Below are 25,031 nucleotides of genomic sequence, written 5' to 3' on the forward strand. Positions count from 1 at the left end.
TTGTTTGAGAAGATAAACAAAATTGATAAACCATTAGTCAGACTCGTCAAGAAAAAAAGGGAGAAGACTCAAATCAATAGAATTAGAAATGAAAAAGGAGAAGTAACAACTGACACTGCAGAAATACAAAGGATCATGAGAGATTACTACAAGTAACTCTATGCCAAAAAAATGGACAACCTGGAAGAAATGGACAAATTCTTAGAAATGCACAGCCTTCCGAGGCTGAACCAGGAAGAAATAGAAAATATGACCAGACCAATTACAAGCACTGAAATTGAAACTGTGATTAAAAATCTTCCAACAAACAAAAGCCCAGGACCAGATGGCTTCACAGGCGAATTATATCACACATTTAGAGAAGAGCTGACACCTATCCTTCTCAAACTCTTCCAAAATATAGCAGAGGGAGGAACACTCCCAAACTCATTCTATGAGGCCACCATCACCCTCATACCAAAACCAGAGAAAGATGTCACAAAGAAAGAAAACTAAGGGCCAATATCACTGAGGAACATAGACGCAAAAATCCTCAACAAAATACTAGCAAACAGAATCCAACAGCACATGAAAAGGATCATACACCATGATCAAGTGGGGTTTATCCCAGGAATGCAAGGATTCTTCAGTATATGCAAATCAATCAGTGTGATACACCATATTAACAAATTGAAGGAGAAAAACCATATGATCATCTCAATAGATGCAGAGAAAGCTTTCGACAAAATTCAACACCCATTTATGATAAAAGCCCTGCAGAAAGTAGGCATAGAGGGAACTTTCCTCAACATAATAAAGGCCATATATGACAAACCCACAGCCAACATCGTCCTCAATGGTGAAAAACTGAAACCATTTCCACTAAGGTCAGGAACAAGACAAGGTTGCCCACTCTCACCACTATTATTCAACATAGTTTTGCAAGTTTTAGCCACAGCAGTCAGAGAAGAAAAAGAAATAAAAGGAATCCAAATCGGAAAAGAAGAAGTAAAGCTGTCACTGTTTGCAGATGACATGATACTATACATAGAGAATCCTAAAGATGCTACCAGAAAACTACTAGAGCTAATCAATGAATTTGGTAAAGTAGCAGGATACAAAGTTAATGCATAGAAATCTCTTGCATTCCTATACACTAATGATGAAAAATCTGAAAGTGAAATTAAGAAAACACTCCCATTTACCATTGCAAGAAAAAGAATAAAATATCTAGGAATAAACCTACCTAAGGAGACAAAAGACCTGTATGCAGAAATTTATAAGACACTAATGAAAGAAATTAAAGATGATACAAACAGATGGAGAGATATACCATGTTCTTGGATTGGAAGAATCAACACTGTGAAAATGACTGTACTACCCAAAGCAATCTACAGATTCAATGCAATCCCTGTCAAACTACCACTGGCATTTTTCACAGAACTAGAACAAAAAATTTCACAATTTGTATGGAAACACAAAAGACCCCGAATAGCCAAAGCAATCTTGAGAAAGAAAAATAGAGCTGGAGGAATCAGGCTCCCTGACTTCAGACTATACTGCGACTTCAGACTATACTACTACAGACTAAAGCTACAGTAATCAAGACAGTATGGTACTGGCACAAAAACAGAAATATAGATCAGTGGAACAGGATAGAAAGCCCAGAGATAAACCCACGCACCTATGGTCACCTTATTTTTGATAAAGAAGACAAGAACATACAATGGAGAAAAGGCAGCCTCTTCCGTAAATGGTGCTGGGAAAACTGGACAGCTACATGTAAAAGAATGAAATTAGAACACTCCCTAACACCATACACAAAAATAAACTCAAAATGGATTAAAGACCTAAATGTAAGGCCAGACACTATCAAACTCTTAGAGGAAAACATAGGCAGAACACTCTATGACATAAATCACAGCAAGATCCTTTTTGACCCACCTCCTGTAGAAGTGGAAATAAAAACAAAAGTAAACAAATGGGACCTAATGAAACTTAAAAGCTTTTGCACAGCAGAGGAAACCATAAACAAGACGAAAAGACAACCCTCAGAATGGGAGAAAATATTTGCAAATGAAGCAACTGACAAAGGATTAATCTCCAAAATTTACAAGCAGCTCATGGAGCTCAATATCAAAAGAACAAACAACCCAATCCAAAAATGGGCAGGAGACCTAAATAGACATTTCTCCAAAGAAGATGTACAGATTGCCAACAGACACATGAAAGAATGCTCAACATCATTAATCATTAGAGGAATGCAAATCAAAACTACAATGAGATATCATCTCACACCGGTCCGAATGGCCATATCAAAAAATCTACAAACAATAAATGCTGGAGAGGGTTTCGAGGAAAGGGAACCCTCCTGCACTGTTGGTGGGAATGTAAATTGATACAGCCACTATGGAGAACAGTATGGAGGTTCCTTAAAAAGCTAAAACTAGAACTACCATATGACCAGCAATCCCACTACTGGGCATATACCCTGAGAAAACCATAGTTCGAAAAGAGTCATGTACCAAAATGTTCGTTGCAGCTCTATTTACAATAGCCAGGACATGGAAGCAACCTAAGTGTCCATCAACAGATGAATGGATAAAGAAGATGTGGCACATATATACAATAGAATATTACTCAGCCATAAAAAGAAACGAGATTGAGTTATTTGTAGTGACGTGGATGGGCCTAGAGTCTGTCATACAGAGTGAAGTAAGTCAGAAAGAGAAAAACAAATACCGTATGCTAACACATATATATGGAATCTAAAAAAAAAAAAATGGTCATGAAGAACCTAGGGGCAGGACAGGAATAAAGACACAGACCTACTAGAGAATGGACTTGAGGATACGGGGAGAGGGAAGGGTAAGCTGGGACAAAGTGAGAGAGTGGCATGGACATATATACACTACCAAACGTAAAATAGATAGCTAGTGGGAAGCAGCCGCAAAGCACAGGGAGATCATCTCGGTGCCTTGTGACCACCTAGAGGGGTGGGATAGGGAGGGTGGGAGGGAGGGAGACGCAAGAGGGAAGAGATATGGGGACATAGGTATATGTATAACTGATTCACTTTGTTATAAAGCAGAAACTAACACACCATTGTAAAGCAGTTATACTCCAATAAAGATGTTTAAAAAAAAAAAGTTGAAGACAGTTATCAAATTCCAGTTAAATAAATGGGTAGAGGACAAGCAGTTCATAAATGGGGAAGTTGTCAGCCAACGAAAGAATTAATTTCCTTCAGCTAATATTTTCTGCATACCTGTGCCTTATGCTGAATTTGGTGTTGGAGTTTCAGTGGTGAAGACAACACTCTCGGTCCCTTGGCCAAGAGAGCAAGGCAAGGGACACAGAACAAACAGATGCTGGCAAGGCTGCGGAAAGTGGTTCAATTATTTGTGATTCCTAAAATGACCAAAAAACGTTTTTTTTCTTTTTTTTAACCTCAGAAATTATCCTAATGAAGTAATTTTTGTAAAAAAATAGTTTGTATGTTGAGCAATAGGGCTTGGTCAAGTAAATAAGATTTCTTTGGTCAATGGAGAGTGACTTTATGATTAATATTCTAATTGTGGAAATAGCAGTACCATGCGGTGTCATGAGAGGTGGCCATGGTTGTATTCACACTGCTAAATTCAGTTCTGTGAATAAGTAAGCCCATGGTCATTAATGGTAGTAGGACTATGATATATTAAAATTTGTTTTGGTAACATTTACTTACTAGAAGAAATGGTAAGGCTTTGTTTTATTAAAAATGTTTTTTCCTCTTTTTAGCTGACTACACAGACTCTGCCTTTTCCGTGTTTTCGTGGCCAGAGACATGACCTGACGCCTTGATGACCAGTCTCAGGGCCCTTGGGTGACTGGCTGGGGCACCATGGAACTTAAAGTATGGGTGGACGGAGTTCAGAGGATTGTTTGTGGGGTCACCGAAGTCACAACTTGCCAGGAAGTTGTCATAGCCTTAGCTCAAGCGATAGGTAAGTGAACTCTCGGGGTGTCTGAGATAAAGTGGTTTATGCTTATGCTTCCTGTTGTTTTTGTTTGTTTTAAATATAGATGTTCTGTGGTTTTTGTTCATTTGGTTCCATAATACATCTCTCAGGCACACTTTTACTTATTACTGTCCCCTGCCTCCAGCTTAGGTCAGTCTGTGAAGATACTTGTTCTCTGCCTCACCGAGATTTTACCGGTCTTGAGTCTAGAGTCTGCACTGTCTTCTCCTCACCTGTTGTTTATCCTAAACAATGATTTATGGAACTAAAACTGTTTTCTTGAGCCAAAACATAGATTTCAAGTTCCCAGACTCTTCATTAGGCAAAATCCGATTTTTTATTCTGAATACTTTCAGAAAAGAAATTTGCAACAAATTAAATGACATGGTTCTTCATTAGAAAGATAATGTGTACTTTTTAAATCTTACACAGTGAAGATGAAGTAGTCAAATCCATGCTTACTGGCTCCATCTTATTCACTTATCCCGTTGCAACTTTTCTTATTTACTCTCAGTTTATCTTTATGATATTTTATGCATGTTTTTTAGTTGCCATAATTCCGTTTGGAACATGATGAGGACATAAACACCTACATCAGTAAAGCCAGTAATTTGGGCTAAAGTTTGTATTTGCATCTTAAATCCATCACTTAGCAAACATGTGGAGTTGACCCTTGAACAACACAAGTTTTAACTGCGAGGGTCCACTTATATGGGGCTTTTTTCCCAATAGTAAATCCTACAGTACTGCACGATTCAAGGTTAGTTGAATCCACGAGGAACTGCAGATAGAGAGGGCCGGCTGACTATAAGTTATATGCAGATTTTCAACTGTGTGGAGAGTTGGCGCCCCTAACACCTGCATTGTTCAAGGGTCAGCTGTATTGAGGAGAAAACTGTGTGTTCACCATGCTAGGTGCTCAGTGCCTCTTTGTCTTTGAGCTCCTTATCAAAAGTTTGTTTTTATATAGTGCTAGTTTATATTGGAAGCGTGTCAGGTTAGCTCAGGATGGAGACAAGTCACTGTCACGATGGCACCTTAGCATTTTGTAGAGGTGCTTGTGCCCCTGCATTGTGGCAAGTGCACTGTTTGAAGTTGGCAATAGCCCTATACAAAGACAGAGGCTTTCTTTTAATACTAACATCTTTTGATTTTTCCCGAAATACTATATAGCACACTCATATATTAAAACAATGCTGAGAATCCTAGGCTTTCACATCCCATGAAATTTTCTTGCGTTTGGCACTAGTATTATATTTGTGGACTTAAGTTTAATTATTAAAGAGGAGGAAATTAAGGCATTTAATTTTATTTCATATTCTTTGCAACCAACTTATTTAGTCATTGCCCCTTTTGAAAGCCTCACATAATTTATTTGAATTAAAATATTAAGCATTGTTGGGTTTTTTCTGCTTAGTGAAAACTAAAATTAGCAAGTGTCAAATCTAAGATTCTTTGTTATATTTGAGAATCAAGCCATGGACAGTGGTTAAAAAAACGAGTAGTTTTTAGAAAAGTCAAGGTCGTTGAAGAGTGCAGTAAGCTGCATCTGTCCATATGGTAACCATGTTCTCTACACAGAATTTCAAGGAGAAACTGTCCAGATGTACCAGGTGTGTGTTTAATCCGTTTGGACTAAAGAGTGTACTTCTTTGTGGCCAAGCTATTGATAAAAAGAAGCTTTAACTGAACCTGCCCCCCGCCATATTTGCTTTCTCAATAACTCAGTCCAGAACTGCTTTGAAAAGCTGACATCTTGAGTACAGATGCTTTACGATATTTCTCCAAACCTGGCTAAACAACTCTCTTGCTGAATCATAAATACTTCATTGAATTCAGAATTCACCTGAGAGATGATTCAACTGGCAACCAGCGAGCACTGTTGATCCTTGCTTCTGTTGTGCCATAAAATTTTCTCAGCCTCAGATTCAGTATGCTTCTAATAGACACTTAAATATTTATCTCCATTGTCACGGAAGTTATTGGTATTCCGAGTCTAAACACTAAATGAAAATGTTCTAGTATTTTGACCTTATTTATACTGTAAGAAATGATAGAGGGTTTATTAATTAGGGAAAATTGCTGCTGTAACAAACACCTGCAGAATCTCTGTGACTTCACACAGTAAAAGGTTTGGTTACACTAATAGCAGCATATGGACTGACTGAGCGAAACTGCAGATGTTTCTAAAAAATTTAGAGTGACGCAACATATAGAATAGCTTCTTAAGTTAAAGTCCACATATTTGCCCATGGGGGAGGCACTATATATATGATTAGGGATTATTGAGTTTTTCTGGGTAGCTAAAATTGCTTTCAGGAAACCATCATGATATAAAGACATGTATACATATTGGCAGTCTGCAAATATATATGACAGCTAACGTTTTCTGACCCAATGCTACTAATCACTCAAATCAAGTTAGAAAAGAACTAAAGACGGAACATAATTTGATAAAAGATTTTGAATGTTAGCTACTAGTATAGAAGGAAATCCTTTCTGCTCTGATCTTTGACTACCTTGACAGGTTATATTTAGGTGGTAGAAATAGAACATATTCCCAAATTATAGGAGACAGTAACTAAAAGTGAAACGATGATTGACACTCAGTTGGCATGAAGTGGTTAAACTGCCCAGCAGGAACGCGCTGGTTGGATACTGTACACCCTGGGCTTTCTGAAACATTCCCAATTTTAAATATTCAACCTTGTTTTTCCCATAAACTATCCCAGAAGTGCCATTATTTCAAAATAGAGTTCAAACTACTTCTCAAATCTGTATGTGAAACAGAAAGCCTTAAACAATTCATCTGTCTCAAGTTAAGTTGAGAAAATGCATTTGCTTTTACAAAATCACAAACGAAAAATATGAAAAGAATGTACTTCTGCCCTCAAGTAGCTTAGAACTTAAAGTACAGCTAACAAAAGATTAGAGAGGAAAAAAAGAGGAGGAAGAAATCAAGGAGACTGAGGGAAAGGTTTTCTGATTCACACTGCTTTGTTGCCTGGTGCCATTTAAAGTACTGAAGATTCAGAATTTTTCTCTGTTCCCACTTCTGATGATCTTGTCCCATATCTTTTTCAACTGGGGCCAGAGCTAGCATTTAATACAAACAAATTGATTGGGGCTGGGGCCCAAGATGGCGTGGATTGTTCTAAAAAGCCATGTTTCATAGAGTTTGCCCCAACAAAATCAGTTTTCAAACAAACACATTTTATGCTGATCTCTGGTTTTATTATTTGTTAATATTTCTTTCTCTTCTCTGGAAGTCTCTTCAAAGTAGGGGTCCTGCTTATTTATCTTTCTTATTCCATTGCTTTGCCTAAAGTAGTAGGTACTCTACAAAACATAGTTTCTAGAACAGTGCTTCCCCATAGAACTTTCTGCAAGGATGGTAATGTTCTCTATCTGTGCCGTCCAGTACAGTAGCCACTAGCCACATGTAGCTATTACCTACTTGAAGTGTGGCTAGTGTAACTGAGGAAATGAATTTTTAATTAAAGTTTAAATGTGGCTCGTGGCTAATAGCTATTGTAGTGAACAGCGCAGTTCTAGAAGATGACTAACTGGTATCTCAGACTTAAAACGTCCAAACCCAAGCTTCGTGTCCCAGCTGTTGCCCATCCTCAGATTTCCTCCCCCTCATCTCAACAAATGGGAACTATTGCTTTTAATTGATTAGATCTAAAACTTTTGTGTGATCTTTGGTCCTTTTCTTGCTCTAATACCTTACAACTAATCCATCAGTAAATCCTCCCTGTACTGTCTTCAGTATATATCCAGAATCTTGTTGCTTCTCTCCACAGCCTCTGTTACGACCTTGATGTAAGCCACCATCGTTTCTCACTTAGATTTTCGCACTGGCCTTCCACCTCCTTTCCCTGTATCATTCTGGTCTCCTGCAGCCTAGTCTCGACAGATGTATGTTGAAGTAATACTTTGAAACTGTCCATCGTCATCACTCTTGTGCTCAAAACCCCTTAGTGGTTTCCGGACTCACTCAGAAAATGTTAAAGTCCATGCGATGGTCTTCAGGGCCCTTAAATGAATCCCTGCTATACCTCCAACCTCATCTCCTCCCACTCACTTTTGATTGCTTCCTCTTAAACGTGTCGGAGACAGTTCCGCCTTAGTCTTTGCACCTGTTCTTCTGTCTGCTGAGAATACTGTGCGCCCAGCGCTCTTCCAGATTCACTCCCTTGGCTCACTGCTCCCTGACCGCCTGCGCATTCACACACGCACACATACTCCCCACCTGCCATACTCTGTTTTTCTCTATCGTGCTCCCCCCGCCACCGCCCCTGCGACGTATTACATACAGGCCACAATCCATTATCCACATTTTGGAAACCTAAAAAATTTTGAAAGCTTAAAGTTTATCATACTTAATTTGTTAGCCGTACCTGGCATGGCTTGAACTCATTTGGTAGTAAAAAACTGATCTGATTTGATGTGAGGCTGAGGCTGCTTTTAATCTATATTTATTCTATTTGGTATGAAATTTATATATTTTACTTTAGAATTTTCAATGTGTTTGACTACAGACCTGCAGGATAGCACTGTGCTACCTTCCTATAATCCAAAAAATTCTGAATGTTTAGCATATCTGACCTTAAAGCTGTTGGTTAATGGACAGTAGACATACATTCTTTCCTTAGTGTGTTGTGTATTGCCTGCCACTCTTTTGTTATTGCTTATTCTCATAGCTTAAAACCATGTCTAGCATGTAGTAGATACTCAATACCTACTTGTGAATAAATGAATGAATTTTTTTAAGTTTCTGTGAATTACAGGCTGAACTTGGTGATGTCCCATTCGTCTCTAAGATTATATGATCCTTTAGAAGATAAAGAAAATAATATATTTTATATTGTCACATTTAACTCTTAATTTCATATATAAATTATCAATTTTAGAAATTTATAAATTGGTTAGTTTTGTGTCTGTCTACAAGTAGTACTATCCATTGTAGACTATTTTGAAATTTAGCAAAACACAAAGAAGGTAAAAGAATCACTCATGACCTTGCTTCCTAGAAGTAAACACTATAAGCAATGCTTTTTATGTACCTACAGATGAGTTTTTAAAAAAAAGATTTCACTCTAATGCTTCATAGTTTTAAAGTTCCCCTTTTCATTACTGAATTGGGAATTAAATTTTCCACATCATTTAACAGTCTCACAGCAGTCTTACGAGGAAGGCCCTGTTATGATCCCTATTTCAGAGATGATGGAACAGAGGCACAGAGATGTTAAATGACATGCCCAAGCGCCCGTAGCTGGTAAGGAGGGTCCTGGGATTCAAACCAGTAGTCTGATTCAAGAACCCTGCTCTTAACTACTATTATACTATGTTATTTATATCCCTTATAATCTCAATGGACAACTGTTAGAAAATATAGTTACCGACTGAATTACATTGAAACAAAAACTAAAAATCCTTAGTACTAAAGTATATTGCTGTTTTATAGCCAAGGTCATCTTTTACAATTTTGATATTTATAGCAGTACTGTAGTATATCATCCATAATTCTAAGTATCATCCATAATTCTAAGTATCTTCTATATTTTCCACATCCATAAAAGATTATTTTAATGAATGTGAACACATGTAATTCACAACATGCATCAGTGAGGATGGGTAAGATTATGCTGCATTAATAATCCCCCAAACCTTAGTGGTTTATAATGATGTGTTAGCTATTATTTTGGTTAATATTATTTATGTAAAGTAACCAGCACAAAGCCTAGCAAAGAGTGGGCATATTAAATGTTAATCATTATGAAATCAATAAATGTTTTCATTATTTTTAGTCATAGTAAATTTATAATAAAATCCTAAGTATACTGTGAATGATTTAACTATGGGTTGAATGCACAGCTAGCTGACAGGTTATACTCAAAGATATTCTTGTACCACTGTCATCATAAGATAAATACTCTATGGTAAGAGTTATCTTAATAGCACAGGACTTACAGAAAGTTCATTGACAAATTTTCAGAATAGTTGTACATCATTGGGAAATTGCTTTAAAATATAAATATATATATATATATATATATATGAAAGCATCAAAAGCATTTAACAGACTATAAAATGTTACAATGTAAGTTCTGTTACAGAGAGCAATGTTTACGGTAAGAATTCTAAGTCATTATGGAATGAATTAGTTTTGTTCACTAGATTCTGCATAAGATTGCAAAATGTTTGTAGCTCAAGGAGAAAAGTATCTATTATCAGAAAAACTGAGTGGGGTAGGTATAGGTTATTCACCATAGATAAAGAATAAGTCAGGTGTTAACTGGCATTATTTACAGTATGTCCAGAAACAGGAGGATATGTTAGCATTAAATTCGTGAGAGGTTAATGCCAGCTCTCTGTCATGTCCTTTTGAAGAACATAGAGTGTTCATCTTTGGGGTAAGGAGGATTTCATACTGAAGAAAAGATCAAATGTCAGTTAAAACTAAAATTTCTGAAGAGCATTCATGATCAGGGTGTCTAATAGAATATATTCCCAGGGCCTGACACTATTTCTGACAAATGTTTGTTCATTATATATTTGTTGAATACATAACAAGAAGTGACACTTTTAAATGATGATTTTATTTTTTTGGCTCTAAGGAGAAATTTCCTAAAATTGTAAAAACATGGTTACAGTTTTTTAAATGGTTGAAATAAGAGCATAATGTTTCTGGGTGACTCATATTTGAGTATTCGAGTTTTGGTGTATATTTCTAAAACTTCATATTACTTCACAGTCAAATATTCCACTTTAAGTTAGGTGAAAGTAGTCTGTTATCTCCTTTTTTTTTTAAATTTTTTTTAACGTCTTTATTGGAGTATAATTGCTTTACAATGGTGTGCTAGTTTCTGCTTTATAACAAAGTGAATCACTTATACATATACATATACCCCCATATCTCCTCCCTCTTGCGTCTCCCTCCCACCCTCCCTATCCCACCCCTCTAGGTGGTCACAAAGCACCGAGCTGATCTCCCTGTGCTGTGTGGCTGCTTCCCACTAGCTATCTATTGTACATTTATATCAGTCGTCCAGTGAGAGTCCACTGATGCACTAAAATCTCTTTGTGATTTTCCTCATTATATGAAGTTAATGATTCTTGGGATTGCACTCAATTGCTTCAGCTCTTCAGAAGTATAGTCAATATTTTATTTATCATTACAAATTGTGGCATACAGGCCTCAGTAGCCAAAACAGTTTAAACTACAAATGCCATAGATAGATAGATAGATAGATAGATAGATAGATAGATAGATAGATAGATAGATAGATGTTCCTTTTTATTAGTCTTAGGGCTACATCAAGATAGTATGCAAGGTAGAACTAAATGTATCCACTTAATAAACTGCAATAAAAGAAGTTTTGCAGGAGGAATTGGAATCTGTCTAAATGAAGTATTCAGGTTCTGTAGGGCCTTGCCAAGTATAGGCATTCAAATTCCAATGACTGTGGAATTTAACTCTTACATAAGCTATCTAAAACCCAATTTCTGTAATAAAATCAAAGTATTAATTCATTTACTTTTTAAAAAAGCTTTTTTCTATTGCTGGATTTTTTTTTTTTTTTTTTTTTTTTTTTTGCCTAATTGCACTAAATATGCATTATTTAACAAAAAGGAAACGCTAGCAGTAAAAGCAATCCTAAACAATCTACCAAGACATTCTCATAGAGTAGCAGTACCATTAAGCATTGGAAAAATCAGCTTTATATTTAATTCTGACTAAATTAGAGTCCTTAAAATTTTTAATTTCACTCATATAATGTAATGATTCAGTTTTCTTTTTAAAGATGCTTCATGGCCTGGTAGGATTAGAGAGGGCTCTACTGGTCTAGTCCAACCCTTCATATTTACTGATGAGGACACAGGGTCCAGGTAGCAGGAGTGAGATCCTAAAAGTAGTTGATAGACAGCAGAGCCAGGAACACAAAGTGCTGTGATCTCTGAAGCAGTGTGTACATCTGGAACGAGTTTAACCTTGAAGATTTGTTGGGTGTTTTTTCTTGGTATAATTACAGTAATTTTTAACTTGAAAATCTTAAGAAACATTTTTTTATTCCAAGAAGCCAAATCCAGTGTGCTTAATAAGGCTTCGCATTCCCCTTGTCTGCCCAGGTATTTTGATAATAGCAACAACTAATACTTGTATAGCACTTTTCAATGTTATAAAACATTTTTATATTTTATATCTCACTTAACTCTTACAACATTGTCAGGTAAGAAAATACAAGTCTCACTCTATAGATGAAGAAATCAGAGCTGAAGGAAATTTAATAATTTGTGCAAATCAGGTAAATATATGGCAGCGCCAGATCTGAAAACAGGCCTTCTGACTCCAGAGAGCCCTTATTCTTTCTTTCCACTCTGTCCAGCTTTACGTAGCTGGGAGTTGCTGCAAGTTGATTAAGGATTCCTTTAGTCAGATTGTTGTCGCGTCATGTCACTATTTAAAGCAGGTCTCTGGTCAGCCCTTTTGTCATGTGAATAACAGTGTTTTCAATTAATGATGGCTGCCATGTATTGAAAACCTGCTACGGGCCAGGCAGTATGGCAGGTGCTTATTAGCCCTGATTCTGACTCTCAGAACCTATGAGGTCCTGCCACTCTCCCCACTTGAGAAGTGAAGTTAGGCTACTTATCCAGCAAGTAATTTACCCGAACTTAAAACTCTAGTCTGTTTGCTTTCAAAGTTTCAACTTTTCAGCTGCACCCAAGATTCAGGTTTCCTTAAAGACGAACATACACATATGCTTAGAGCAGTATCACTCTTCATCTGCTACTTTTGAATAGCACAAGTGGGTGTTCATAGTACATATCCAGATTTCCATTTATTGGCCCAGTAATTAAGGAGATACTACTATTGGTTCAGAAGCTCATGAAATTAAAAAAGAAGACAGGGAAGACAAATCAGTAGCTGTATATGCCAATATGATAATTGCTAGATGGCAAGGTGAGTTTTTTTTCCTTGTAATAATATTAACTACTAATGGACACTTTTTTAAAATTGAGATGTAATTGACATATAACCTTACATTAGTTTCAGATGTCTAGTGGACACTCTTAACAAAATTAATATTTTCCATCTGACCCACACACCTTAAATGGAAATATTTAGGAAGTGTATTCAAGCTAATGACATTATATTGTCTTCTGAATCTTTATCTTCCATAATTACTGTTAGATTCAGGATATTTTTAACATAAATGTAATTTTATTCTACTTTTGTTTTTTAATAATGTCATTTTTGCCTTTTTAATGTTTTTTAAAAGACTCTTTGAAGCTATTACTTATCAAAACTGAACAAGACCTCTCTTCAGGCCCCACTCTTTATATGAGACTATTTTGAGGGTTGTTTTCACTGAGGTGATTTTTTATTTGCCACAGGTATGCCGGAAGGTATGGGCAAGGAAAGGCCTACCCAGCACCTGTAGCTGAGTAGCAGGTCCTCCACTGTCTCCATGTCTCCTTTCAGGAGGAGAGACGGGGGCTCCAACCTTCCCAAGTCCTGATGTGCAGAGAAATCAGAGGGATTCCTCAAGTGGAAGTCTGCTCAAGTTCTGAAGTCCTGCCTGGTTCCTGGGACCAGGCCCTCCTGGCTTCCAGCAGGACACTCTGTGCCCTCCTTAGTTTCAGCTGGAGGTCTTGCCGCAAACAAGGTCTAGGCAGTCAGGCATTTGACAAGAGGGTAGATTAAGATTCCCATTGAGGTTTAAGGTGTAAAGATGACTTGCTAAGCGAGTCTGAAGAGCGTATGCAGTTCACATCCCATAGTTTTATGTGTTACGTATCTTAAGGAGTTCAGTATCCTCAAGTGAAAGTTTTAAAGACATCATGGGCTGGACTTTGATGCTAATTAAAGTTAAAAAGTTAACTTTAAAGTTATCAAATAGTGTCCTATGTCTGGAGGCATTATTTTAGCTGTTGCGTATCCCTTTTTGACAATTTATTCTTATCTTTTTTTATCTAGGTCGAACTGGAAGGTACACGCTTATAGAAAAATGGAGAGATACTGAAAGACACTTAGCACCTCATGAAAATCCTATCATATCCTTAAACAAATGGGGGCAGTACGCTAGTGACGTACAGCTGATTCTACGTCGAACGGGGCCCTCTCTCAGTGAGCGGCCCACGTCGGATGGTGTGGCTCGAGTTCCTGAAAGAACTTTATGCAGGCAGAGTTTGCCCCCCTTAGCTAAACTGAGGCCTCAGATTGACAAAGCAATCAAAAGGAGAGAGCCTAAAAGGAAATCATTAACATTTACAGGAGGTGCCAAAGGGTTAATGGACATTTTTGGAAAAGGTAAAGAAACTGAATTTAAGCAAAAGGTGCTGAATAACTGCAAAACAACAGCAGATGAGTTAAAGAAGCTGATCCATTTGCAGACAGAGAAGCTCCAATCCATTGAGAAAGAGCTAGAATCAAATGAAATAGAAATACGATTTTGGGAGCAAAAATATAATTCTAGCCTTGAAGAGGAAATTGTCCGCCTGGAGCAAAAGATCAAAAGAAACGATGTAGAAATTGAAGAGGAAGAATTTTGGGAAAATGAATTACAGATTGAACAGGAAAATGAAAAACAGCTGAAAGATCAACTTCAAGAAATAAGACAGAAAATAACAGAATGTGAGAGCAAATTAAAGGACTATTTGGGTCAAATCCAGACTATGGAAAGTGGTCTTGAAGCAGAAAAATTGCAACGGGAAGTTCAAGAGGCACAGGTCAATGAAGAAGAGGTTAAAGGAAAGATCGGTAAGGTCAGAGGGGAAATTGACATTCAAGGCCAGCAGAGCCTGAGGCTGGAAAATGGTATTAAAGCTGTGGAAAGATCTCTCGGACAAGCCACCAAACGATTACAGGTAAGAACACTTTTATTAGAATGTTTCATCTATTTAAAAGAATTAAATATTTGGAATCTAAAAAACTGAACTCCTCTTTTTCTTTCCTCATGGAAGCTTCTTAAACTCTGTATTTCTCCAAATCACTGTAGGTTTGCTCTTGATTTTCCAAAATGATAATGCCTTTATTTTCATCACTGGTCATGGAAAAGAATCTGAAAATAGAAAATGTTCAATAAAACACAGAAAGCTGACTGGAAATATATATATTAAAAAAAGAATTAAATATATTTTGGCATCTTCTTTACTGATTGTTCATTTTCTCTTACATTTAAAGTTAGAAACTTACTTTGGTTTATCATTTTCTTAGCATTTCTGTGACTTATGACAAAGCTAAGATATGAGACCAAAACAAAGATGAGAGCTGAAGCCACACGGCTCCTTTTCCACGGAAGAAGCTTTCTTACTGCGGCAGTGATAGCATTAGGTAATCGGATACAGGAGATGAGAATCTCAGAGCTGGAATGGACACTAATGATGAGATAGCAAATCTGACCTTCTCCCTTTAGCGATAGGGAAACCAAAGCTGAAAGAGATTACCAAGGACTGGTTCACCAAGGATTGTGCGGCTAGCTGGCTGCTTATCTATCACGTCTCCTTTGTTGCTAACCCCACCTCCTTCCCTCTCCCGTAACTGTCCTTTGCTTCCCTGAGGAGAGGGGCAGGTTCTTCTCTGATTTTTCCCCATCTCTAGTGGGTACGAGAACATTTCTATTTCACACTTACTCCATGATCACTCAGCTTATATTTCTTGGATACCCATTCTTGAAAAGACAGTGTGGTAATGTTAATGGGAGTTGCAAAGAGCTATCAGTTTCTAACAGCTGAAATGAGAAAGAGACACAATTGATTATAATACGGCTACTTATATTTAAATAAAGTTAAATAATATTCAGTAAAGCTGTTTAAAAATATTAAATAAATTTAAATTTCTGTTTTAGTCACATGTGGCCACATTTCAGGTGCTCAGTAGCACACATGTGCAGTGGCTGCTGAATTGGACAGTGCTGGTTTAGAAGCTGTGTGATCGTGGATCAAAGAGTGAACCGTGAGGCTTACTGGTTAGAAATTCAGAGTGTACGTAGTAACAGCATCTCCAAATAGTGCCCGTGCGCACTGGAGTTTGAGAAGAGCTGCCGTAGGGTAGGAACAGTTCCACAAGCAGAGAAAGCTGACGTTTCAGGAAGAACTGATGTGATTTCCTTTCTCTGCCACTAACTATAGTGAGAGGTAGAACTACCACCAGAATTTGCAAAGTCAGGAATTTCTCATATAATAGAAGGTTGTTAACGTGTGACTTGTCAGCATTTTACTATTTGGATTCATTTCAACACAAAACGAGTGCAGTTGGAAATTGTATTGCCTTGATATTACAGGAGACACTAATTTGTGACAGTTGTTACTAATAAACCCCACTACCTGTGAAAAGTATCTAATAGTCAAACTACTAACATATCTCCAAGTACCCCCTACACTCAAGGTAGCGGAAAACCCCTCCTTTCTATTTTCTCTTCCCTACCCTTACCACATCCTCTGACACAACCAGCTTGGATGAGGCCTTGCCACTTTTTCTTATAGTGCCCTAAAGGAGAGAAAGAGAAGAAAGTCCATTTGATAATAGAATGCCTCTCCTTGCTTTTGGAGCTTTCTGGCCGTCCAAACTTGGTCTCCTTACTTTAGCGCTCCTCAGTTCTCAGATCTGCTCATCAAGGATTAAAAAACCCCATAGTGGGAATCTTGCTCTCCTTGCTTTCCTTGCTATAATATAAATCTCAATAATGGATCCCATGAAAACTTAAACAGTTTAAAAAAAACAAGAACCCTGGATCTCATGGACCAAGTGACTATTAATTTTGCAGTCAGTTATGAAGTAGATAATAAGGAAGTTTAATTGTGAACAGCTTAGCAAGCTTGCTGTAAACACCAGGATGGATGGAATCCAGTGTTTTATTCATGAAAGTTCATAGACATATGTTTATTTCATCAGGTGCATAGTATATACTCCTAACGGAGGAAAGCATGACATTTAAGAGGACAGACTGAAGAAGTTGTTGTCCTTTATTTGCTTAACTTTTGGCCCATGCCACAGAGTGAAAGTGACCTCCTTAGCCCATTACGTCGATATAAACCAGGTTTGTTAAATGCGTTCTTGTGAAAGGTGTCCCCACATTCAACCCTTGTAGCAGGTGGGCTGTCACCAGGATGTCTGTAGCTGGCCAATAGTGAATCCTCAAATTTTAGAAAGCATTTTACTCCCATCTAGGACAAAGAACAAGAATTGGAGCAGCTGACCAAGGAGCTGCGGCAAGTCAACCTCCAGCAGTTTATCCAGCAGACGGGGACGAAAGTCACCGTTTTGCCAGCGGAGCCCATCGAAGTGGAGGCCTCGCATGCAGACCTAGAAAGGGGTAAGATTTGAGAAATCGCTTTTTAAAAAACTTTACTCTGTTAACTTGGAATAAACTGCTTACATTCGGTTAAAATGTTCTCCTACCATTCAAAGCTAATTCTTGGGCCGCTTAAAAGAATTTTTGATGTACTTACTGTTTCTGGGGAAAATCAATAATATTTAGGTTATTTATTTACTTAGATGACCAGATATCCTATCATTAGTTTTAAACTGCTTCCTTACAAACTTTTCCTGAAATGTGTGAGTCGTAGTCTATTAATTGAGTTTTAGCTTCTCCCTGTTCCTAATACCCCTTCTTCCTCTCCTAAAAGTCTTTATTAATTTGTGCTGATATTAAAAGACACTTCTAAATCTGTATATGCATATAATCTGAACAACCCAGAAAGAGAAGCAAAATGTTCACCTTTTAAGAAAAGATCATGAACTGTTCAAATCACTGAAAACTATTTTATCAACTGAGAGGGTCAAGCAGACGTAACCTCTCCTCTCACCCAGGACCCACAGGGGGTTGTTGCAGTCGTTACTGTATATTATTTGGTTCTTGAGAGCAGGAAAAGTTCTAATTTTTCATATTGCTAAGTACTCCAGGTTACTGCGAACATCAGATGACTTTCTCTGTTTCCTGTTTAGAGGCACCATTCCAGTCGGGGTCTCTGAAGCGACCTGGGTCCTCTCGGCAGCTCCCCAGTAATCTTCGTATTCTACAGAATCCTATCTCGTCTGGTTTTAATCCTGAAGGCATATATGTATAACATTATCTGTCTTCAGGGGAGAGACCCAGTAAAGGTACCAAGGACAGTGAAAATTCCTTCTTTGATTTTGTGCCAATGATGAACAGAGGATATATTTCACAAGCCACCGTATCTTTTTTCTGTCCTAAATTGCATACCACTTGGAGCCATACCCTGTGCACTGATGCTAAAGAACAAAGAAACTGTGTTTTCACACATCCACAGTGTTGATGTTTTTGTCCAGCAGCTGTAATGCAAAGCCTTCATTTTTATTTGTAGCATTTTGAGAGCATTAGGAAAGTATTATACTGTGTGTATACATAAATAAAACCATGACTTCAGAATGAAGAGAAATATGTGACTGGCTTAGTTTATTTATTCCATGTAATCAATTAAGGAGTGAATGTTGATGTTTTAATATTTTTTATTAATACTTATCCTGTGACTGAGTTACATTGCATATTGTGTGATGATGACTTTGTGTGCATGTTGCCAGACTCCACGCGTTGCTGAATTACAGCTACACAAGTGTCATAGGGGGCTCCGCCATGGAAACTGACTCCAGAAGAACTGACTTGCATTTACCTTGTGAACCCATCGTAGCCACTGCTTAATTAGGTGAGATAATTCAGGTTTTCTTTTTAATCTGGTGTTTAATCTTTCCTTTACAGTATTTCTAGCATATGAATGAACCACATACAAGAACAGAAATATTTTCATGAAGTAAGTTACATGTTTAAAAGGTTTGCAGTGCTTCAGACACTGTTGAACAAAAATGTAATTGTTGACTATCTATCCAAACAGGCATGGGGTTTCCTGATACATTACGTGTTTTGTTTCTGCCCTGCCTCATTATTTTAGTCTCATGGAGCCTCAGAGTCGCCATCATACATAAATTAGAGATGTCTTTTAAAAAAAAAAAAAAAAAGAGATGTCCAAGGATATCTTCAGGAAGGTTGCTTTAAGTGATATTTTTTTATTTTAAAATAACCCACTTTATATGTATGATCTATTGGTGTAAGCACCCATGGATAAGTTATTGCTTGCACATAATTTACTGTGTACATTATGAACTATTGCAATTTTTCCAGTCACTTAAATAGAAAGTAGATTGGAGTTAGTTACTTTTTACCAAGGAAATAAAGTTAAATTCAGTGTTCGTTTTTATTAATTTTCAGCTTGACTTTTGCAGGACATTAATCTCCATTTGTACATATATTTTCTTGTTTATAAAACCAAAAATGAGTCAACACCCCTCCCATGAGTACTGACTTAACTAAGATGCACAAGAGTATCTAGATGGATGTGGTCAGATACTTCTTAGCCATTTTTACATTCCCTGTGATCAGAATTTGGTACAATAGAATTAGGACTTTAATCTAAAATTTAAAGTAGTTTTTTATTCTGAGGAAAACATATTGTCTGTATTATTTACATGCAACAAAATAAAAGTGGATTAGTATATTAATGCCATGGTAACAACAAAAAGGTGTAAGTTATATCCTATGCGTGAGGGCAACTTTTGATGTTTTAAATGCATTTGACTTATTCTTGGTTTAATGAATGCTGAGAATGCTGCTATATTTAGGTTTCCAATGAAAATTTTTAAGAATGGCTATGACAATATATAGAAGCTTCTAGAGGACTGAAAGTAATAATGCATAGTTGCCTTTTCTAGTCTAGCTAAATGGCAGACCTCAACTAAAAATATATTCTTTGGGTTCTTGGAGTTATCGAGTTGACCTTGCCATTATATTGTTTTGCAAAAAAAAACTTGAGAAATAAATGATTCTTATCTAATAACCACAATCTATACACATTTGCTCTCAGTTTATAATAGTTATTTCATATCCATATATATTTAAAAATTAGAATTAAAAAATCAGAATAATTTGTAGATTTTGTGACAATAATGGTTTATGTATGCCTGATATATGCCTTATTTTTAAAGGGTTCCATTCTATACTGGGTCATTTTGTTATTGTTGTTCAGAGAAATTGAGATCTTATTCACAAAGAAAAACGTTTTTATAAGTTGATCACATTCTATTTAAATCAAAATGTTAAACCTAGATATATTAGACTTCGCAATTTTTAATTGCAATGACGCCTGGGCATGCCGTGAAAAACACAAAGTATCCAACTTAATTGTTGTAAATTATTATCATATATAACCTATCATATCATATATAACCTAATAACTTTAAAGAAAGACTGGTAGTAGGGTTCTGACAACTTCATCTGAATTTTCAAGCTGCCAAATAATCTTCACAGACCTAACTACAGATAGAAATACTGTTTCCTAGATGAGAAGAGTATATAAATGTGAATTTGATTAATACAATGAGCAGCTGTACTTTTTCATCAGTTATATTATCAACACTTCTGGAAGCACATCTCTAAGAAATATTTTCTAAGTATTTTTTTAAAATAGAGGAAAGAAAACTCATTTCCCTAAGCATCTTAAAAATATCTTAGTCTATTTCTGATTATTTTTATCTATTGTGAATACAAATGAGTTAGATTAAGTGCCACATCTTTGGATACATTTCAGAGGGGAAGTGGGCGATGGTACACAAAAATACCAAATAGAAAATTTTGCATCTGGGAGAATATTCAGGTGCTGAATACTACATTAGATTGTAAGTTTTTAAAATTATTATTACACTGAAAGTTGTTTTATTGTGATTTTCTACAAGTATTAAATACATTAGAAGATTTTTTTTTTTCTTACCAAGGAATAATTTGAAATAGTATTGGTATATTTGACCCTGTTGAGTGTTTGTCATCCTCAGCGGATGATCCGAGGTGGTGGCTTGCCTCAATCCTTTCGTTGTTCTTATGAGATATTTTGGTTTGTTAGCTTTTTTTTTTTTTTTTTTTTCCCTGACGCACAGGGTATTTATATGTGAGACTTCGATTGGTGTTAATAGGAGTTACCCATTTAAATCCCTCAGCCATCACTGAGCTAGTCATCAGTTTCTGTAGTTCAAATTAATCAAACTAGAGCTAAAACAAGACTAATACAGTAAAAATGTAAAAGTTACGGTGTGAAATGTGAATTTTAACCATGTTTAAGAAGAACAAATAAGCACTTGCTTCCAGAACGTAAATACATTTTGCACCTGCGTTAAAAGAAAATGTTCTTTGTGAATAAGAGCAAAGTGGCCTTTAGAGAAAAGAAACTTCATTTAAAACCATTTCTGTGAACATCTTTCCAAGTTACAACTATAATAATGGATTGAGGAGACAATATGGAAAAAGCAGAAACTCTTGATTTCAGGTGCGCAAAGGGCATGGGCAGATGGACGGTTCCTTGTGTGCATTGCCTTTGAAAAATTGGGCCTTAACTTATATGTAAATAACGATGCTGTGTTCACATCCCTCTTCTACCTAAAGTTGTCTTTATTAGTCCATATTGTATTAAATTTAGCTCATAAGTATTACTTTTATATTATGTCAGTTTTTTTAAGTTGCATGTTTATACTGTTTGCTACAGTATTTTTCAGTTTTGGTTGAAGGCCCGTCAGCTGCACGGAGAAGACCGAACAATCACTATTTATTCAGTATTGCTGCTTTACATTTCCAGAGTAAGCTTTTGATGCCAGGGCAGTGACTGCTTGAAAGCTGCAGGAGCTCTATTCCAATGCATTTTCTATATTTTTAGAAACCAAATAAATGCAGATAACTATTTAGTATACTAATTATATTCAACCAGCAGAAATATAAAGGCAATAAAGTATATACATATATATATGGGGGGGAGGGAAAAGATTAAAAATAGGTTTACAGCCAGACACGGTGATAGCCCTAAATGTATTTCTCAATCTGTCTTTCTTTATTGCCCCGAAGAGGATTTGAGTTGCTGCAGCTTTAAACAGAAAAATGCCATGTTCACTAACTGTGGACACATAAATATGCTTTTAGTACTGCTTTGCTTATGTACAAGTAAAATATCTGTAATCTGTATTATATGTAAGTGTTCTTTTCTTTTGACTTTCATTTCAAAATGTATATTTTCTGATTATTATCATGAGCTGTAAAACAAAGGATCAATATCTGATATTCTCCCAAATAATAAATTTTCAGGATTCACTGGGGCATTACAATTGCTGGTTTGTTTCTTACGTATGTAGTATTTTAAAATGTAATTTTATTTCCGTTAAAAGATGCCCAAGAGAAAAGGTCTGCATATCAGTGACACAGAATTACATTTTTCTAAAAGTAATGTTAATTATAAGTAAAGAATTATCTTTTGCTGCCAAGGCAGCTGCTTCATCTGAGTGACACTGAATTAAGAAACTAATATGCCTCCCTTTTATTTCAAAAGTAAAAGAAAAAATTATTTAGTATTGAAGCTCTGTATTCCCAGATCTCTTTAAACCCACAAGCGAGAGGAAGAGCAGGAACAATTCAGTCCTTCCCACCTGCCGGGCACAATAGGAGGTGCATTCTTCCATCCAGGAACTTCTCCCAACTCACGTAACTGATAAGTAGCTCTTAGGGTCCTTGAATTTAGTCCTTTCGGATACCAAGGTACTGTCCTGTATTCCACAATAAAGCTGAGTAATAAGCTTTACAATGCCCAGCTTCTACATCTTAACCACTTTTCAACGTGGAAGTATATAAATTATCTTTGTATTTTTTACCAGTAGAAGTTCGATCTTGTTCATGAAATTATACATATGAATAATAGAATGTTATAAAAGTGAAGAGAAAATGAGAAACATTAATTCAAAATGTAAATTATTCTATGTTCTAGTTTGGACTTTTAGAATTTTAATTTCCATCCTGTCTTCCTCACCTGCTGCCCATTCCATGTGTTAGTGCTTGCCTCCCTGAAGAAAGACCAGCGGCGTTCTATAAAATGGGCATAAACATGCTGGGCACATCCATGCTTTCTGCAGACATTCAGAGAGCCTCTCTTGTTGGCCAGACACTGGACTGAAGTTAATATGATTTGTTTTGCACCTCAGGGAGGTTTACAGTCTAGCGACCACCATTAAAGGAGGGCTTCACCCCAGCCCAGGGTGTTGGCAAGCCCTGGAGAAGGGGATATAAACTGGAGAGGGCTGCCGGCACAGACAAGAAGATAGAAAGATGAAGAGGCTGGGAGGGCTAAAAGAGAAGGTAACCATCGATCATGAAGGGCCTTGGTTGCCATGTAAGAGTCTAGACTTTATCCTTAGAGCCACAGAGGAGTTTTAAGCATGGAAATGAAACGATCAGATTAGCATATTAGGAAGATCCTTCTGACTGGCATCATGAAGAACCACCTGAAGAAGGGTCAAGACTAGAGGCACGAAGGACAGCATACGAGGTCTGCGGGAGTCTGGGCCAGAGGTGGTGGTAACCTGAACTAAGTAGGCTGTTGGTGTTTATTCAGTAACAAGTTCTCATTGAGCACCTACAGTGCGCCCAGAGAAGAGGAGAGCCAAAGAGATCATAGACATCTGAAGCAGACAGTAGCAAAAGGATACGATGTTTAAATGGTGGAGGAGGAAAAAAAGAATCCAAGAAACCTCAGACGTTTGACAGCTCTCCGCAGCCTTAAATTAAATGGTGGAAATGGTGCCGTGAGTCTCAATGAGTAGTCACAGATACTCTGTTCTGTGTGCTGGGTGGCAAAAGATTGGGACAGGAGGAAGGGAAGGGAGAGGATGAAGACACAGAAAATATGTATTTGAGAGGGGGGCCTTCAAACGAGTCTCCCCCTTGTAGACAGCCCCTGGAGGCTTTCCTGCAAGAAAACTGTGGTTTGGGGGAAAAGCTCTTTGCAGCACCAAATTTAAACACCCCAGTCTCTTAATCTGGTGTGTTGGAATCCTGTTTTCCCAGCATTATACTTAACTTTGTGTTCTATTGATATATCTGCCACTTTCCTTCATCTGCCATGAGTGTGTGTCCACGATGACAGAAAGGTCTGACTGTGGTCCAGAATGAAAGGAAGCGAAGGGAGAACGGACCATACAGACCCACCTTCGTTTATGCCAAGCCAGTATTTACAAGTTTCCTGCAACTGCCCAGAGCGTGAAAATCAAATAAGTGAATTGGAATACTTGGTATCATGCTGTTTTTAAAGAACAACGCAAATCACAGACACTTCACGCAAAGAACACAATGAACTAACATGCCGTGCAGCCACAAGCAGCAAGCAGGAGGCTGGGGAGAGCAGGGGCGTGCAGGATACACCAGGAGCCGCCCTCTCAGCCCAGAGGGCCGCAGCGTGGCAGTCACAGCACCGCCTGACGGCTTCCACACCATCCCCGCCAAACCCCAAGGACTGGACCCACACGGGCCACCTCGGGCTAAAAAGGTCTCCCTTTGATTGAGCCAAAATAGATTTCCTTATAATTTCCAACTTTCCTTAAGATCTCACAGAAGAAACAATTTTTCACCAATATGACAGCACTGCAGAAATTTGAAGGCATCTCTTATGCCATCTAGTGTTCTCTTTCCCGGGCTAAATATTCCCAGTTCTTTCAAATAAGTATAATTTCCAGTCTCCACACTTGAGAATGTGTCAGCTAGGACTGATCACGAAACTCCATCTGTGATTTGACCAGGTCAACGTGCAGGAACTTGATTCATTGTTATGAAGCCTAAAACTAAACTGGGTGGGTGGGAGTGTGGGCGGTTGGTTAGTTTTTTGTGGACTCCATCCCGGTATTGAGTCATTGAGCGGATAGTTCGCTGAAATCCTGTCTTTTTCACATTTTCTGCTGTTAGTGAAATCGTTCCTAATTTGTATGTGTGGAATTGAGTTTTGGGATGCAGGTGCAACATCCTAATTGATCAAAATACTTATCATCTCTAAACACTCTGAAAGTAATAAATCCCAGAAGGAAGAAGTGAGCTTTAACGTCAGATTAATCATGAGGTTACTTTTGTGGAGGGCAGAGTCCTGCCGGAGCACATTGGAGGTGAGCAGGAAAATCAGGACAGGCTCCATGGAGGAAGTAGATTAGGCTCTGGAAGAGTTAGTAGGCTTTCA

General features: G+C 37.3%; 1 protein-coding gene across 4 annotated transcripts in view; it reads left to right on the top strand.

Moving 5' to 3' along the window:
- The window catches only part of RASSF8 (Ras association domain family member 8), a 130,200-nt gene extending 108,054 nt beyond the window's left edge, over nt 1-22,146 (top strand). For all 4 annotated transcript variants that reach the window (XM_068560983.1, XM_068560980.1, XM_068560982.1 and 1 more), the window contains 4 exons: nt 3,760-3,965; nt 13,969-14,858; nt 17,161-17,305; nt 17,938-22,146. In XM_068560983.1, the coding sequence (XP_068417084.1) occupies nt 3,863-3,965; nt 13,969-14,858; nt 17,161-17,305; nt 17,938-18,059 (1,260 nt within the window). In that variant the 5' untranslated portion in view covers nt 3,760-3,862 and the 3' untranslated portion in view covers nt 18,060-22,146. The remainder of the gene's footprint in view (nt 1-3,759; nt 3,966-13,968; nt 14,859-17,160; nt 17,306-17,937) is intronic.
- The last annotated feature ends 2,885 nt before the right edge of the window (nt 22,147-25,031 follow it).

This window comes from Eschrichtius robustus, chromosome 13 (assembly GCF_028021215.1).
Source record: "Eschrichtius robustus isolate mEscRob2 chromosome 13, mEscRob2.pri, whole genome shotgun sequence".
NCBI lineage: Eukaryota > Metazoa > Chordata > Mammalia > Artiodactyla > Eschrichtiidae > Eschrichtius > Eschrichtius robustus.